Below are 16,171 nucleotides of genomic sequence, written 5' to 3'. Positions count from 1 at the left end.
TGTCATAGCTAAGGATCCTTGGATAAATCCAAGGTCATGAAGGTTTACCCCTATGTTTTCTTCTGAGAGTTTTATAGTTTTAACTCTTACCTTTATGCATTTGATTCATTTCAAGCTAATGTTTTATATATAGTGTGAGGTGGGGGTCCAACTTCATTCTTTTGTATATTGATTCCCTTGTTCCAGAATGATTTGTTACAAAAGACTATTCTTTCCCCATTGTCTTGGCGTCCTTGTTGAAATCAACGAAACTTAATTGTGAGGGTTTATTTCTCAGCTCTCAGTTGTTTTTCCTTAATGTTTTATACTTGCCATTCATGCACTGTCTTCATATTTTTATGTTAATTTAGAGTGCAAATGTCTGTTTCTTGACTGATTGGCTCAGGTTAGCATCTTAGACCTTAGACCTCCAGCTCCCCATGAGTTCAAACAATGCCTACAGACCCCACCTCGTACAGCACAGGCCCAGCTCACTGTGTTTAATGGCCATCCCCGTCTTGGGTAAAGGGCATATTAACTTAATGGTCCTCCCTGCCAGTTTTGCTTTCTCTAAAGACCACAGTCAAGTCAATTGGCTTTCAACACAACCTGAAGTCACCAGGTATTGGCTTAGCTCTATGCTTCAGATTTGGCCAGGCTGGACTCGGATGAAGCGCCAAATGGGAACAAATTTAAATATGAGATGTAATATATTAAAGCAGTTCATTTTCATGGAGCAGGAGATAGAGAGTGAGAGCGAGAAAGAAGAGATGACCAGAAGATACTGAGAGAAAGGGAAGGAATGAAGAAATAGGAAAATGGGGAGCAATCTTGAGGAAGGGGCTTATTCTCCTCAGTCACCCGGGTGAATGTGCCCAAGGCCAGCAGAAGTGCAGGGTGGTCAAAGCGTCGGCGTGGGCAGCAGAGGCCCCTGTTTCCATCCTGCCCTGCTCCCTGTTGGCAGCGGTACCTGGGCAGTAATGTAACCCCGCCCGGGCCTGTTCCGTCATCTGTCAAAGGGGATGATGAGAACACCACCCTCAGAGAGTGTCTTTGCTCAGTCGCTCAGTCGTGTCTGACTCTTTGCAGCCCCATGGACTGCAGCCCGCCAGGCTCCTCTGTCCATGGGATGTCCCAGGCAAGAATACTGGAGTGGGTTGCCATTTCCTTCCCCAGGGGATCTTCCCGACCCAGGGATCAAACATGCGTCCCTGCACTGCAAGCAGATGCTTTACCTGCTGAGTCATCAGGGAAGCCTCAAAGGGTGGCTATGAAGATTAAATAAATGAATGCCTGTCTGCTCTTAACCCAGGGACTGGCACAAGGAGCTCATGTCATATGACATAAAATGTCATATGACAATGGAACAGTCCCCTACCCGTGGCATCACTAACTGTCTAAATCAGTAGTTCTCAGATGTTATATACATTAAAATCTCCTGAAAGGCTTTTTTAACCCACTTTGCTGGAGCCAATGACCAGGGTTTCTGATTCAGCAGATCTGGGTGGAGAATTAGTATTTCTAACAAGTTCCCGGATGAAGCTGATACAGTCAGCCCAAGGAACACATTTTGAGAATCACTGGTCTGAATTTCAGGGCCCAGAAAACAAGATGCTACCCACTGGCCTCTTAAATTCGAAAGTGAAAAGTCTTTAAAGAAAAGCCCTAGTACTCAGTCAATCCCAGACATAAGGCACTTTGCCCCATCAGAACCTCCATAATAATCATAAAAAGGAAAAGTAGCCTTAATGATTTGTGTGTGTTTGCGTGTGATTGTGTGTGTGCTCAGTCATGTCCAACGCTTTGTGACCCCATGACTGTCGCCCGCCCGGCTCCTTTGTCCATCGGATTTCCCAGGCAAGAATACGGGAGTGGGTTGCCATTTCTTATCCCAGGGAATCTTCCTGACCCAGGGATCAAACCCGTGTCTCTTTCATCTCCTGCATTGGCAGGTGGATTCTTCACCACTCATGCCACCTGGGAGGATATTGATGCTGGGAAAGATTGAGGGCAGGAGAAGAAGGGGGCAACAGAGGAAGATATGGTTGGATGGCATCACCAACTCAATTGACATGAATTAGAGCAAACTCCTGGAGATAGTGGAGGAGAGGGGAGTCTGGCATGTTGCAGCCTATGGGGTCACAAAGAGTTGGACACGACTTAGTGACTAAACAATGGCAACAACAATAGATTTAGTTAGAAATTTCTGGAATGCAAAAAAACAGTCAAGCCCCATTGCCATGATAAAAGCATTTATAATTTCAGGGCAAACAGTCCTTTGCCTTGAAAGGAAGAAATCCAGAAAGACAAGCAATAGCACATTTCAAAAACATCGAGTGAGGTTGTCTTTATTCAAGAATCATGTTCATTGTCAATGCAAGTGTTAGACCAAAGCCATTGAGAAAAGCTTCTTTCTCACCCAAACCTTGTAACAAAGCATACTGAGAAAATAATGCTTGTCCATACAGGAAATGCATCTCTTCTGCCTATTTGGGAGGGATTATAAATAGATCCTTAGAGAACATTTTTCTATCATTAGCTTTTCACTTCAAGTGAACTCTGTGTAATGAATTTCGGATCACTAAATGTTCTTCCTGGGCAAAGTACGTGGTAGATTATGATTATGCATCTGTTAGTATAGAAACTTAACTATTCGAACAGCATTGCGCCCAAGTCAGAGAATCTTAAAAAGAGACAGAAATGGAAATCAGTCTGAGAAATGAGCTGAAATGCCCATTTTAAGCAGACACATGTAGATACATTAAGGGGGCTTCCCTCATGGCTCAGTGGTAAAGAGTCTGCCTGCCAATGCAGGAGATGCAGGTTTGATCACTGGACTGGTAAGATTCCCTGGAGAAAGAAATGGCAACCCACTCCAGTTTTCTTGCTGGGAGATCCCATCAACAGAGGAGCCTGCTGGGCTACAGTCCATGGGGTCGCAAAAGTGTTGAATATGACTTAGCAACTAAACAACAGATACATTAAATGACCTCTTCCTGTTGTGGTTCAGTAGCTAAGTCCTGTCCAACTCTTTGTGACCCCGTAGACAGCAGCACGCCAGGCTCCCCTGTCCTTCACTATGTCCCGGGGCTTGCTTAAACTCATATCCATTGAGTCAGTGATGCCATCCAACCATCTTGTCCTCTGTCTTCCCCTCTCCTCCTGCCCTCAGTCTTTCCCAGCATCAAGGTCTTTTCCAGTGAGTCGGCTCTTTGCGTCAGGCGGCCAAAGGATTGTTGCTTTAGCTTCAGCATCAGTCCTTCCAATGAATATTCAGGGTTGATTTCCTTTAGGATGGACTGGTTGGATCTCTTAGTGGAGTGCAATGGGACATGAGCTGAGAACCGTGAAAGACGGTGCCTGCTTGTGTGTCAACACAGCTGTCTTCTCTGCCCTGTTTGAAGGGTGTTTCCAGCACAGGCTGGAGAAGCACGTGTCTCAACAGTGAACCAGTCCCTTCGGAAGTGATTCCTTCTACCCTGTGTGTGCTTCAGCTCCGGCTCTACTGTTGCTTCTGAAATCCACTCGGCTAATTGCAGGAGCTGAGACACCCCCCATTCCTTCTGGCTCATTTACAGCCCACCTACATTTGCATCCCCAGCACCTTCTGGCCTCCAGCTCCTGACACCCTGTACTCAAAAGACTGTCTCTCCATTCAGTCTTCTGTGTACTTTGAAGCCCCTGTTCCTATCCCCATCTTCCACAGGCTAACCACTTGGTACAGGCTGTGAAAGGTGTGTACTATGTAGTACTCTGTGTGGTGCTGAGTCATGTCCAACTCTTTGCAACCCCATGGACTGTAGCCCACCAGGCTCCTCTTGTCCATGAAGTTTTTCAGGCAAGAAGACTGGAATGGTTGTCATTTTTCTCCTCGAGGGTATCTTCCCAACCCAGGTCTCCTGCATTGGCAGGTAGATTCTTTACCACTCGCACAACCTGGGTTGTTTTAAAACTTCCTGGGAGCAAATTTGAGCTGAGCATCTCCCCGCCACCACCTCCCAAAAAATCTAGTTCCAATGAGAAAGGCCACATCCCCAGCCACTGACGCAACCAGAAGGATGACCAGACATAACTGTTGAGCAAGGCCTCCACCTTGGACTAGCCCATCCTGGTCCCACTCTCATGGGCCAAGTGAGGGAAGCTTGACTGTCACTCAAACTCACTTTCATAGGACGAATCTGCTTTCATTCCCAACCTGTATAACCTAGAGCTGGTTTGAAGACCACACATGCTGACCAAAGACACTCCCATCCAGGCTCACCAAAGTCCAGACACTGCCTGCCCTTGGTGAGATGCCAATACGCCAGTAACACTACATATCAGCCCAGTGAGTTTCTTTCTTTCTGTGACTTATCAGGACCAAGTGTCACTCTTTTGCCAACCCCAAGCCTTCATCCTGGATTTCTATTTCAAGTGCTTAGAAGAGAGCTGATTCAAGAGTGGAGTAAAGATATATTAATAACTGATGTATTGAGAGTAGTACACGCCTGCTTTGGCACCAGTTCATTATCCAGCAAGATCTCACGGGGAGTGAATGATGCCACAAATATCCTTGTGTTGGCATCTCGCACAGCCGAGAGCTAGGTCTGGTGGGAGGAAGGACCACGGGAGCAGCAGTCTTCAAGCAAGGATCAAACCCTGCTCTGCCACGCATCTGCCAACACGCTGAAGGTACCTTGAGCGGAAGTCAGGTTTCTTCTCTGTCTCTAGGAAATCCTAAATCACTTTTTTATAGGGCCTTCTGAAATGAGGTCACGTAAATACCTGGCATATGTTAGACAAATGTTACCTGTTATTATGGAAAGCACTGTTTACTAAAATGTCAGCTTATTTTTTCAAGTCTCTTATTGAATTTATTACAATATGGCAATATGGCTCTGTTTCTTGTTTTTTTTTTTTTGTTGGCCCTGAGGCTTGTAGGATCTTAGCTCCTTGACCAGGGACCAAGCCCCCACCTCCTGCATTGGAAGGCGAAGTCTTAACCACTGGACTGCCAGGAAAGTCCCTAAAATACCAGTTTAAAAAACTTCTTATCCAGACAACATAATATTATTCTGTGCTGAAAAGAAATGAGCTTTATGAAAAGACATGGAGAAAATTTAAATTCATTTTAAGAAGCCAATATGAAAAGCTAGGTACTGTGTGATTCCAACTATATGACATTCTAGAAAAGGCAAAGTTATGGAGGCAGTAAAAAGATTGGTGATTGCCAGGGTTTAGTGAAGATGGAGGGATGAGCAGGTGGGACACAGGATATTCAGGGCAGTGAAAACACTCTGTTTGATGCTATAATGGCAAAGGCCCGTCATTATACGTTTATCTAAAGCCAATAGTCCACGCTGATGTAAACTATCAGTGTTAGTCACTCAGTCATGTCCAGCTCTTTGTGACTTCATGGACTATAGCCCACCAGGCTCCTCTGTGCATGGGATTTCCCAGGCAAGAATATTGGAGTGGGTTGCCATTTCCTCCTACAGGGGATCTGCTCCACCCAGGGATCAAATCTATGTCTTCCTCATTGCAGGCAGATTCTTAACCATCTGAGCCACCAGGAACACCCTGAAAACTATAAATCTGGTGTTAACAATGTGTCCGTGGAGGTTAGTGGATTGGAACAGAGGTACCACTCTGGTGGGCAATGTCGATTGGGGGCTGGGGGAGGGGATTGGAGACTGTATGAGAACTTAGTACTTACAGATCAGTTTTGCTGATAACCTAAAACTGCTCTAAAATGAATTTGAGCAAACTCCAGGAGATAGTGAGGGACAGGAGAGCCTGGTATGCTGCAGTCCACAGGGTTGCAAAGAGTTGGACATGACTTAGTGACTGAACAATAAAACTGCTCTAAAATTAAAGACTATTAAAAAAAAAATCCTCTTAGGAGAGAAATGGGACCTAAAATCAAACTTTTGGGCTTCCCAGGTGGCATTAGTGGTAAAGAACCCGCCTGCCAATGCCCGAGACAGAAGAGACTCGGGTTTCATCCTGGGTTGGGAAGATCCCCCGGAGGAAGGCATGGCAACCCACTCTAGTATTCTTGCCTAGAGAATCCCAGGGACAGAGGAGTCTAGAGGGCTACAGTCCATAGGGCCACAAAGAGTCGGACACGACCGAAGCGACTGAGCACACATGCAAAATCAAACTTTGAGACTAGGTATGTGAAGGGACTTCTTGGGGTGCTTAACTATAAGGAAAGATTACTTTCAAGTGCGCACATTATCAACAGTCTTCCCACCTCTTTTTCCAGAAGGGGTGTGTGTGTGTGTGTGTGTGTGGTGTTTGCACGCACTCACACGTACCATTTCCTCCTGTGGTCCTTGGAAGCACTGCAGTCAACTACTAGCGGGGATTAGCTGAGGCTTTGAGGCTTTATTACCTCCAGACTCCGCCAGCCCACATTTGTCCCTGGGCCCTCCATGCCAGCTTTGTAAGGAAATCTTACTGGGTTCTTTGGTTTGCCAACCACATGATCTAACAGGCAGCAATGCCAAGTCCAGTCCTCACTCTCCCAGGCAAGTTGCACAAGGCCTGGATTCTTTCCTGGGAGATCCTCAGGTCCAGCCTACTGCAGTGACTGAATCCCACCCAGCACTTTGCTCTCACCCTGAAGCTTCTGCAGAAACAAGGCATTCACATTCTAATCTTGGCATTTCAAATGCAGGTGGACATTCTTGAATCCTTCTTCTCTGGGTGCTCATCAGCCCTGGCCTTTGTGTATTTGATTTCCAGTTATGGGCTCTGAGGTCTCTTCTTCATCCTCACTCTGACCCAACTTCCCCTTCTGCCTCAGTTGCAACCGTCTTCTTCCTTAGCATGATATTATTCTATTAAGTGATGCATAGAATTGTGTTTTCTTTTTTTAATTTTAAGTGAAAACTGCTACTCGGAGATGAAAATCCATAAAAGGGCTCTGGGTATTCATTAAAAAAAAAAAAATTTAAAGGCCCCTGTATCTTACAATTAGTCCCCAAAAATGTGATGATATCATCTGGCATGGAACACTGTCCTTGGTGTTTTTCCTGAAGTGTGAGTTTAATTTACTGACTCTACATGTCCAGGGGGCGGCACTTCTGGTAAAGAACCCGCCTGCCAATGTAGGAGACACAGGAGACATGAGTTCAGGCCCTGGATTGGGAAGATCCCCTGCAGAAGGGAATGGCAACCCACTCCAACAGTCTTGCCTAAAGGATCCCAAGGACATAGGAGCCTGGCAGGCTACAGTCCATGGGGTCGCAAAGAGTCGGGCATGACTGAGCACGCACGCACAACTGCATACGTGTCTAATGTGGGTCCCAGATTTGAACTGGTACTATAGCTCTTGTAATCATCCACATGTTCTCACCTGTGTGTAGCACCATATACAGATACTTCTACTGTATATATTTTGAGAATTTAATCAGCTAAATATTTTTAATCAGGAGATGCCACAACTTCTATGAGAGAAAAGAAAATCTGATTAGACTGCAAAAACTTCAGATTGTTTCTCTGCTACCTTTAAAGATTGATATAACCAACGAGAATGAATCATTTCCTCTCCCTCCCACCCATAAATAATCATTCTTTGAAAAATGGGTTTCCTGGAAGTCCTGGGGTTCCTGGATATATCACTGCAACATTCATTCATTTAATAAAGCCACGTTCTTTTAAAGGACGAACCAACTGAGACTTGTGAATTTCCCCAAATTGGCAATGCAGTTTTGCAATAGTTCCTTTTGCTCCAGGCTGTACATTTTGAATAATGCGCAGATTATGATCCAATGTGACTTTGTTATCTGGTTGATGAAAAATCCTAACAGCAATGTCACTTCCTCCAGGAAGCCCATCCTTATTCCGTCTCTTGAACGCACGTCACTAGGTCTTTTGGCACTCACCCTATTGGCCTCCTCTTTAGCCCTGCCTCCACACTGTAAACCCTTCTTGTACAGACATAAACATCTGTCAAGTTTCCCTCCATTGCTCACAGGACAGGCCTAGCCTGATTCATGACAAGCCTTCAACAAATGCCAGTTAAAGGAACGGACCTGCCAAATGCAGAGAATGAACAGGAGGTAAACTTCCCTCTTCGACTCTGCTCGGGTCCTGACTGGGTTCTCTGCTGCAGATCCACTCCCCTTTGTGCTCAGACAGGTGGAATTAACACTAGGAGACAGGATAGCATCTGGAGTAAGTACAACCACATATACAACATCTCCATGATCAGAAGGCAGGAGCCACACATTTAATGGGATATCCTACCAGGCAACAGGTGAAAACAGACCCTAGCGAAAATACCTGCTGCACTGTGGGGCTGTTGCACCCGCTGTATTATTTCTGTAGACCATTTGTTTTCTAAAAGATCATTTAAAGATTGTTCAGCTGGTTCCCAAAAGGGAGAAGGAGGAGAGAGCTGAAATCTCTTTCAAAGCAAGAAAGGAAGGGAGGTGACTTTAAATTCTGCATTAAATCCGGTTAAAAGCACATAACTTTATCCTTTAGTAGATATTAGTCATAGCCTCACTCTAAGGGCAGGGTGAAACCTACTTGCCCGAAGGAAAGGGAGGGGGTAGAAAAACAAAGCAACATAAAGTTTTCAAATGTTCTCCTTTTGGAAAGGGAGGGACTTCAAAACCACAGCGTGCCAAATGCCTCCTCCTCCTCCTTGAAAAGCCCCACAAGCCTAAGAATAACAGCTTCTCGGGATGCGCAAAGCTCCTGAGGGCTGATTATTTTTCAGGAGGAGAATTAGACAAAAATAATGCAAGTGGGAAATAAAGAGAATGACCTACTTTACAGGGGGGAAAAGGGAGGTCTGTGTGAACGTTTTGATCTAATTGACGGTGCCGAGTTGCATGCCCAAATAAGGCGCTGTGGGTCGGGTCTGCGCTGGAGAGGGTTTGTCTTGAGCTCGGAGAAAATAAAGGCAGGGCCCTGGAACCGAGTGGGGGGCCCGTCTGATGTTCTGAGAGGCCTGAGAAGATAGTGTGATGGGACAGGACTGGTGGAGGCACTTTCCTCTAATTGTACAAAGGACTTAGGGACATCTGAAAAAAGGCTGCTGGGCTCCGAGCGCTGCGCCAGGCAACATGCCTCTGTGAGGTCCCAGGGGTGACCTCGCAGGGATGGGAAGCCTATCGCCTCTTTGGGGCTTCTTCCCAGGGGCCGAGGATGGACAGGGGTTTACGAATCTAGAGGAGCCGGGACACCGTTCCGGGCCCCGGCGGGGCGCGTGGTCTCTCTTTCCCACCCGACTCTGTCTCGGAGCCCCGCAGAGGTTGCAGCAGCAGCTGCAGGATCCCCGGGCTGTTGATGCGCACGTGTCTGTGTTCGCTGTTTGCGGGAACCTTGCTGAATGCCTCCTTGTTTTCTCCTGCGCGCCGCTCCAGCTTCTTCTCTCTTTTTTTGGATTCTCGCCTGTCTCCTCCCACAGAGAGGAAAAAAAAAAAAAGGTCACGTATGTTTGGAAAAATATGTAGGTCAGTGGAACATTTCCTACACTGGTGCAAAAGGAGAGGAGGGCAGCGGGGGAGGGGAGGGAGCCGCAGCTTGGAGCTCCGGGTGCGCGCTCCTGGCCGCGGGCCCCGAGCCCTACAGGAGGGGCTCCTTTCCATCCTTGACCCATTTTCCGGACCAGCTACGTTCGCCTCGGAAGAAACAGTGATCGTTCCTCCCCAGCAGGCGCCGCGGTCCTCTGAGCTCGCCGGCGTCTCCCTGATCCCCGCCCGCAGCTCTTCGGGAAAGCGCAGTGGTCGGCGCGCTGGGCCGCCCCACGAGGACGGCGTGCTGGGGGCCGCGGTGGCGCGCTGGCCCCCCAACGCACTGGACCGCGGGTTGGCAGGGCGCAGGGGAGGGCGATTCCCCGCCGCCCCCACTGACAACTTGAACGGGACCTCCACTGGCCTCTCCTTCGGACAGTTCCCCTCTAAGCACACCCTGTCCCCGCCCCGCACCCTCGGCCGGACCATGCCGCGCGTCCCCGGCGGCAGCCCTGCGGTGGCGGCCTTGGGGCGCGCGGGTGTCTCGGCCGCTCAGGGAAGCTGGCGGGTGGGAGGTGGGTCCAAGGGTTCATCTGCTCGTAGGGAGCGCAGGGTGCGGGTCCCAGGCTGGGTCGCGGCCAGGGTCCGGCGTGCGGCCAGAAGAGACCCGGCCGGCGGCGGCCGCGGGAGCGCAGGGAAGGAGGAGGAGGAGGAGGACCGAGAGGAGGCGGGAGGAGGGCGGGGGAGGAGGAAGAGGCGGCGGCGGCGGCAGCGGCGGCGGCGGCTCCTCTCCCCGCCGGCTCTGCGTGCGGAAGAGTTTGCCGCGCGAGCAGCCGGCCTCCCGCAGGAGCCTAGGGACGCGCGGCGGCGGCGTAGCTCTGAGACCCGCAGCCGCGGCGGCGGCGTCAGCAGCGAGAGCAGCGCCTCCCGCCGCCGCCCGGGAGGAGCTCGCCGCGCCCGCTCGCCGCCTCGGCTCCCAGCGGCGGCGGGAGGCGCGTCTCCCGGGCCCAGCCCGCGCCCGGCCCCGCGGGGCCGCCCCGGCCCGCTCCGAGGTAAGGGCCGAGCCCCGGGACGCGGGGCCCTGGGGTGGGAGGGCGCGCGCGCAGGGTCGTGGGACTTGATCACCTGCCTGCCGGCGCGGTGGACTCACGGAGCAGGGAGGGACACCCCGGCCCGGGACTGCGCTTCGCGGGGGGCCGGGGGCGCAGGGCTGTTGGGTTCCCACCGCCAGCCCCTGGTCCTGCGGCGGGGACATCGCGTCCTGCGGGATCGCGGCGGCGGCCGGGCGGGTCGTCTCCTTGTGCGTCTCGCCGTAGGAGGCAGAGGATGAGACACCCCGATCCGGGGTGCTCAGAGAGTACCGTCGGGGTGGGTGGAGGCCGTGCCAGGGTAGCAGCCTCGAAGGTCGCCCAGAGGCTTCCCTAAGCCCCATCGCGCGCTCTCCAGAGCGTGGGGCGCCGGGGACCCCCGAAGAGGGTGACATGCGCGCCCCGGGCCCACGATCTCGAGGGGTCCCTAGATCGGAATTGGTTCCGGGCCGTCATGGGTGCCGAGCCGGCCTCCTGGACACGCGTAGCCGGCCCTGCTCGCCGCCTCGCTCCCCAGGTTGGATGCCAGCGCCTTGTTTTGTTGGAAGGTGTGCTCCCTCCCCCGAGCCGAGGAAGGAGGCTTACCTTTGACCTTTCCAGAGATCCGCACGGGGCGGGTAACCTGGGGGTAGGGCCGTGTACCAAAAGGCCAAATTAAAAACCAACCCCTCTTCTCTATCTGCCACTCCTTAACTGCTTAAGGTAAGAAAGTTTGCTTTCAGCCCCGTGATTCATAAATAATTAGTAACCAGCTCTGTTGATTAAGCAAAATGGAAACCTTAAAAATACACACGCACTTCCAGAAAGTCTAAAAGCTTCCAAGGTTGTATCCGGGAGGGTTTAGTTCGCAAAGTTGAAAGCCCCTGGGTTCAACAGGTGTTCAGAAGGGGTCTGGAAAGAGAGAGCTCGGTGAGTTTGGTCTTTAGTGCCTACTCCTTTGATTCATTATATTGATTGGCCTGTTTCTTTACAGCAAAATATGGAGTAGTTATTAAATTAACGTAATTAGCAGAGACGAACTGGTCATAATTGATCATTTAGAACCGGAACCTTTTTTCCTTAATAGGAGGGTTTTCCCCGTTTGGACTTTGCAGTTAATTAGTTCTAAGGCAGTTCCTGGCAGCGTTCAGCTCTGTCCATCCCTCTGTCTAGGAGGCACAAACTAACTCAGTCCCTGATCAGTGAATTGACCAACTCATTATGAGGTGCGTTAAAAACACAGCAAGTTTTAATTGTTCTTCCTTGGGAGGTGCAAGTTCAAAATTCAAGGGCAAGTTGTAACTCTGGCTTTCTGTCCAGATGATTTCTTAAAGGAGAAGTTTGCAAAAAATTAACCCCCAAATGTATTTAAAAATAACTCTGCAATAAATATGATGTTTAAAAGAGCTATTCAGGCTTGGACCACTATTTTGCAAAAGCAAAAGATCTGTTTGATTGCAGAGCTAAAGCAGGACCGGTAGAAGTATTGGCATTTCTCAGCAGTCTACTTAAAGATTTAGTTAAAAATAAAGTGTACGCAGCAAAGGCTTTCAATAATCGTCTTCCGTCTCACAGAGAGATGCGAAGTGTGGCTTAGAAGAATTGTAAGTATGCTGCTTTTAGCCATTTTCTCCTTGGAAATCGATGCATATATTTATCTGCTGATCTGTCCCACTGCAGCAGATGTAAAATCAGTTTGATTCTCACTGCTCCTGGTAGTGACTCCTGTGGAGGCCAGAGAAGGGAATATATTCTAGAGGAAATATGTTACTAATAAAATGTTACCTCCCAAAGAGTTAAACATGCCCAGAAAAAAACCAAGTGAGGCTTCACTAATTAGCCTGTTGAAAAAAAAAAAAAAAAATTGCCTGATTGGAGAAGTGAGTGTTCAGATGGTGGCTCAAGAATTCATCTTCCTGTAGAAAATAACAATTGTTTTTAAGCTCATTTGATTCTTGTTAAGAGTTTGGGCCCTTTTTACTATTTCTGGCTATGTAATAATGAAAATGATAAACAAAATAATAAAAATAGTTTAAAATGACACATATCATCTGTTATATGTCATGATGAAGTTGAATTCATCTTATTTTTTGGAACAGCCTTTCTTAACTCTTGGTAATCCTTATAGCTGGCTGTTAGTACTGCTACTAGTTTTTAGGTTACACATTCAAAATTAGTGATTTCTTTCAGATTAAAATAACAATGCATACATATGCTCTTTATATCTTTATATGATCCTTTATATTATAAATAGATGGGGGAAACAGTAGAAACAGTGTCAGACTTTGTTTTTTTGGGCTCCAAAATCACTGCAGATGGTGACTGCAGCCATGAAACTAAAAGACGCTTACTCCTTGGAAGGAAAGTTATGACCAACCTAGATAGCATATTAAAAAGCAGAGACATTACATTGCCAACAAAGGTCCATCTAGTCAAGGCTATGGTTTTTCCAGTGCTCATGTATGGATGTGAGAGTTGGACTGTGAAGAAAGCTGAGTGCCGAAGAATGGATACTTTTGAACTGTGGTGTTGGAGAAGACTCTTGAGAGTCCCTTGGACTACAAGGAGATCCAACCAGTCCATCCTAAAGGAGATCAGTCCTGGGTGTTCATTAGAAGGACTGATGCTGAAGCTGAAACTCCAATACTTTGGCCACCTCATGCAAAGAGTTGAGTCATTGGAAAAGACCCTGATGCTGGAAGGGGTTGGGGGCAGGAGGAAAAGGGGATGACAGAGGATGAGATGGTTGGATGGCATCACTGACTCGATGGACATGAGTTTGAGTGAACTCCGGAATTGGTGATGGACAGGGAGGCCTGGCGTGCTGCTATTCATGGGGTCGCAAAGAGTCGGACACAACTAAGCAACTGAACTGAACTGATGGTCCTTTATATGGTCATCAATATACCTATATATGGTCATTTCTTGGAAGCCTGGCTTTTGAACCTTAAGCCTCTAGAGGGCTGAGTCCTCTTTCTTAATTTTTAAAACAAGCATATATTTTATTCTTTCCATGAAAAGTTGGCTTTTCCGTGGTGATCCTAGCACTGACTGTCCCATGCTGATCTCAGGCACTGAGTGGCATTTCTTTCCCAGGAGAGGTCAGATTGTGAGGTGTTGAAAATAGCCCAGTAACACCGTATTCTTGGCTTTCTTATGGCCACGGTCTAATTGGCTGCATCAAAGAAGCATCTGATGGAATTTTGCATGTAAGTAGTGGCAATGATACACATTACTTGCTTACAGAAATGTTTGACTAGCAGGTTCCTGGTCTTTACTCTCTGTGTAGCAAAGATAGGAGGCCACATTCATATTCCATCCAGCATCTCATCCCTAGGAGGCCTTGTTCATCATTGATGCTCAATAATAAGTAGGTGTAGGAAACAAGCTGACTTGTGGATGACAGTTATCCGAAGGGTAGAAATTGCTGAATGCTAATGGGGTACTTAACTCTGAGCAATTCTAGTTTAACTCTGAAGATGATTAATAGCACCTTAGAGCACTAAATAAACACTTATTAAATGTGAACATATGTTTAAAGGGGGAACGTTTTTAATGCAGTCTTTAAGACACTACTGTTTCTCACTGAATTCTTTGAGGTTGGGGACCACTTGGCATTTTAAGCAATCTCTTTGGGGAAGTTCCCCCAGAGATCACTTGAACTTCTGTGGGTCATAAGACAATGTGTCGTTTTCCATAAGATGATTCAGAATAGAAACGAGACTTTAATCTTCTATGTTGATGTGAAACAAAGCAAAACAAAAATGTATTTAAAAAGAGGAGGGTACAGAAGATGGTATGTCAAACTTTATATAGTGTAGAGTAGCAGCGATCGTCTGGGGACCTTGTGAAGGGCAGGTGCTGACTCAGCAGGTCTAGGTTGGAACCTGAGAGCCTGCATTTCTTACAAAGCTCCCCCGTGCTCCAGAGACTATGACACTCTAGAAGGTTCTGGAATATTCTCAATCCAATTCAGCCTGTGTAGCATCTACTGCATAGGAGGACCAGCTGATAGAAAAAGAAAGAACATGGGTCCTCCCTGCCCTCAAGGAACTGACACAGTGAGGAAGGGAGGATCTTTCTAGACTGAACTGAGGCTCTGGGACACTACTCTGCAGTGAGGTGGCGGCCTGAGAGGGGCCCAGGAAAGCGGTTTTTTCTGGTAGGGCTCCCATGCTGGCCACCCGTGACCTCTAGTTTTCATCGAGAAGCTCTGTGACTCACCAGGAAATAAAATGCAGATGCTGAAATCAGGCAGGTCTGGGGTAGCCTTCTTGCTCAGCTACCGTGTGACTTGGGGCAACTTTTTCTTTAACCTTCCTGAGCCTCAGTGTCCTGGTTAGAAGAGTAGTGGGAATAACGCTTACCTCATCAAGGTAGGTAGGATGACCAGTGAAGGAGACACATCAGACATAACAGAAAAGTGTGTGTTAGGCACTCAGTCATGTCTGACTCTCTGTGACCCCCTGGACTGTAGCCTGCCAGGTCCTCCGTCCATGGGATTCTCCAGGCAAGGATACTGGAGTGGGCTGCAGTGTTGCTTTTATTACTGCTGATGGGACAGGGGAGGCTTGCTAGGCATGGAGGAAGAAGAGGTTCCTAAAAATACTTTTGCATGTAGTTCAGCAATTAGAGATTCCATTTGGTTAATCAGCAAACCCAGGGCTGGCAGGAGAGAACCCAGCCTGGGGCTGGAGGGCGGGCAGCCGTGCAAGGTAATGGATGCAAAATGGGATGATGAGGAGCACCCACATCTCCACTCTTCTGCAGTACCCTGGCTTCTGGTGAGCCCTGATGATACCCTTCTAGCAATATATTTACCTGAGGCTGTTCCTGGTACTCACCCTGTAGGTTCTGCTGATCCAGACCGACTGGTGGTGGTGGTAATCAGGCACGCCTTAACAATATGTTTCGGAGGGAAGGGCATTGGTGTGTCCCTTGCTGGGCCCTTTTAAGGGTCAGAGCCATCCATCAGCCCTCTTCAGTTTAGGGGGAGTTCCCTGAAGGCAGTGCAGGATGAGTGGGAATTCACCACCCAGCATTTTATACTTCATGCTCTGAGGTGATTACTTCCTCCGGACTTCTGGGGAAGGCAGATGTTCCAAGGTAGACGTTTCCTTCACCCTGATTTTAGGGGGAGTCATCTGGATTTCCCATTTGGCACAAGTGGTAAAGAACCTGCCTGCCAGTACAAGAGATGTAAGAGGTGCAAGTTCGATCCCTGGGTCAGGAAGATCCCCTGGAGGAGGAAATGGCAACCCATTCCAGTATTCTTAGAGCCTGGAGAACCCCATGGACAGGGGAGCCTGGAGGGCTGCAGTCTGTGGGGTTGCAAAGAGACGGACGCCACCAAAGTGACTTAGCATGCAAACTGGGTGGCCCTCAAAATACCTCCACACTATGGCTCTCTTGTGTATATTTGTGAGTTCTGCTTATTATTTACAAAGGAGACGTCTCTGCTCCTATTCCCACTCCATGCTCCGCCAAAATAAACCTTGAAAACCAAGAGCGAGAGAACGGCAATGGGCTTGTGACCCTGTGCTATATATGAGGGAAGGACTAGTGATTGAACCCAAGGCCATGAAGGGGGGTTAAGGGGGAAGTGTCAGGGAATACTTAAAATGGAAACCAGAGCAGAGGCGGGACCAGAGGGCAGGAGGAGAGACCCAGGGT

General features: G+C 48.4%; 2 protein-coding genes across 2 annotated transcripts in view; both read left to right on the top strand.

Annotated features, from left to right (window-relative positions):
- The first annotated feature begins 9,264 nt into the window (after positions 1-9,264).
- The window catches only part of LOC122703955, a 51,406-nt gene continuing 44,499 nt past the window's right edge, over positions 9,265-16,171 (top strand). Inside the window, exon 1 of the mRNA XM_043918576.1 lies at positions 9,265-10,006. Within this exon, the coding sequence (XP_043774511.1) occupies positions 9,265-10,006 (742 nt within the window). The remainder of the gene's footprint in view (positions 10,007-16,171) is intronic.
- The window catches only part of NPAS2 (neuronal PAS domain protein 2), a 192,723-nt gene continuing 186,921 nt past the window's right edge, over positions 10,370-16,171 (top strand). The window contains exon 1 of the mRNA XM_043918575.1: positions 10,370-10,483. The gene's annotated coding sequence lies outside the window, so the exon portion shown is untranslated. The remainder of the gene's footprint in view (positions 10,484-16,171) is intronic.

Source organism: Cervus elaphus, chromosome 11, assembly GCF_910594005.1.
Source record: "Cervus elaphus chromosome 11, mCerEla1.1, whole genome shotgun sequence".
In the NCBI taxonomy this organism is placed as follows: Eukaryota; Metazoa; Chordata; class Mammalia; order Artiodactyla; family Cervidae; genus Cervus; species Cervus elaphus.
Note: the sequence above shows the minus strand (reverse complement) of the source record. Positions and strands in the feature narration are given on the sequence as shown.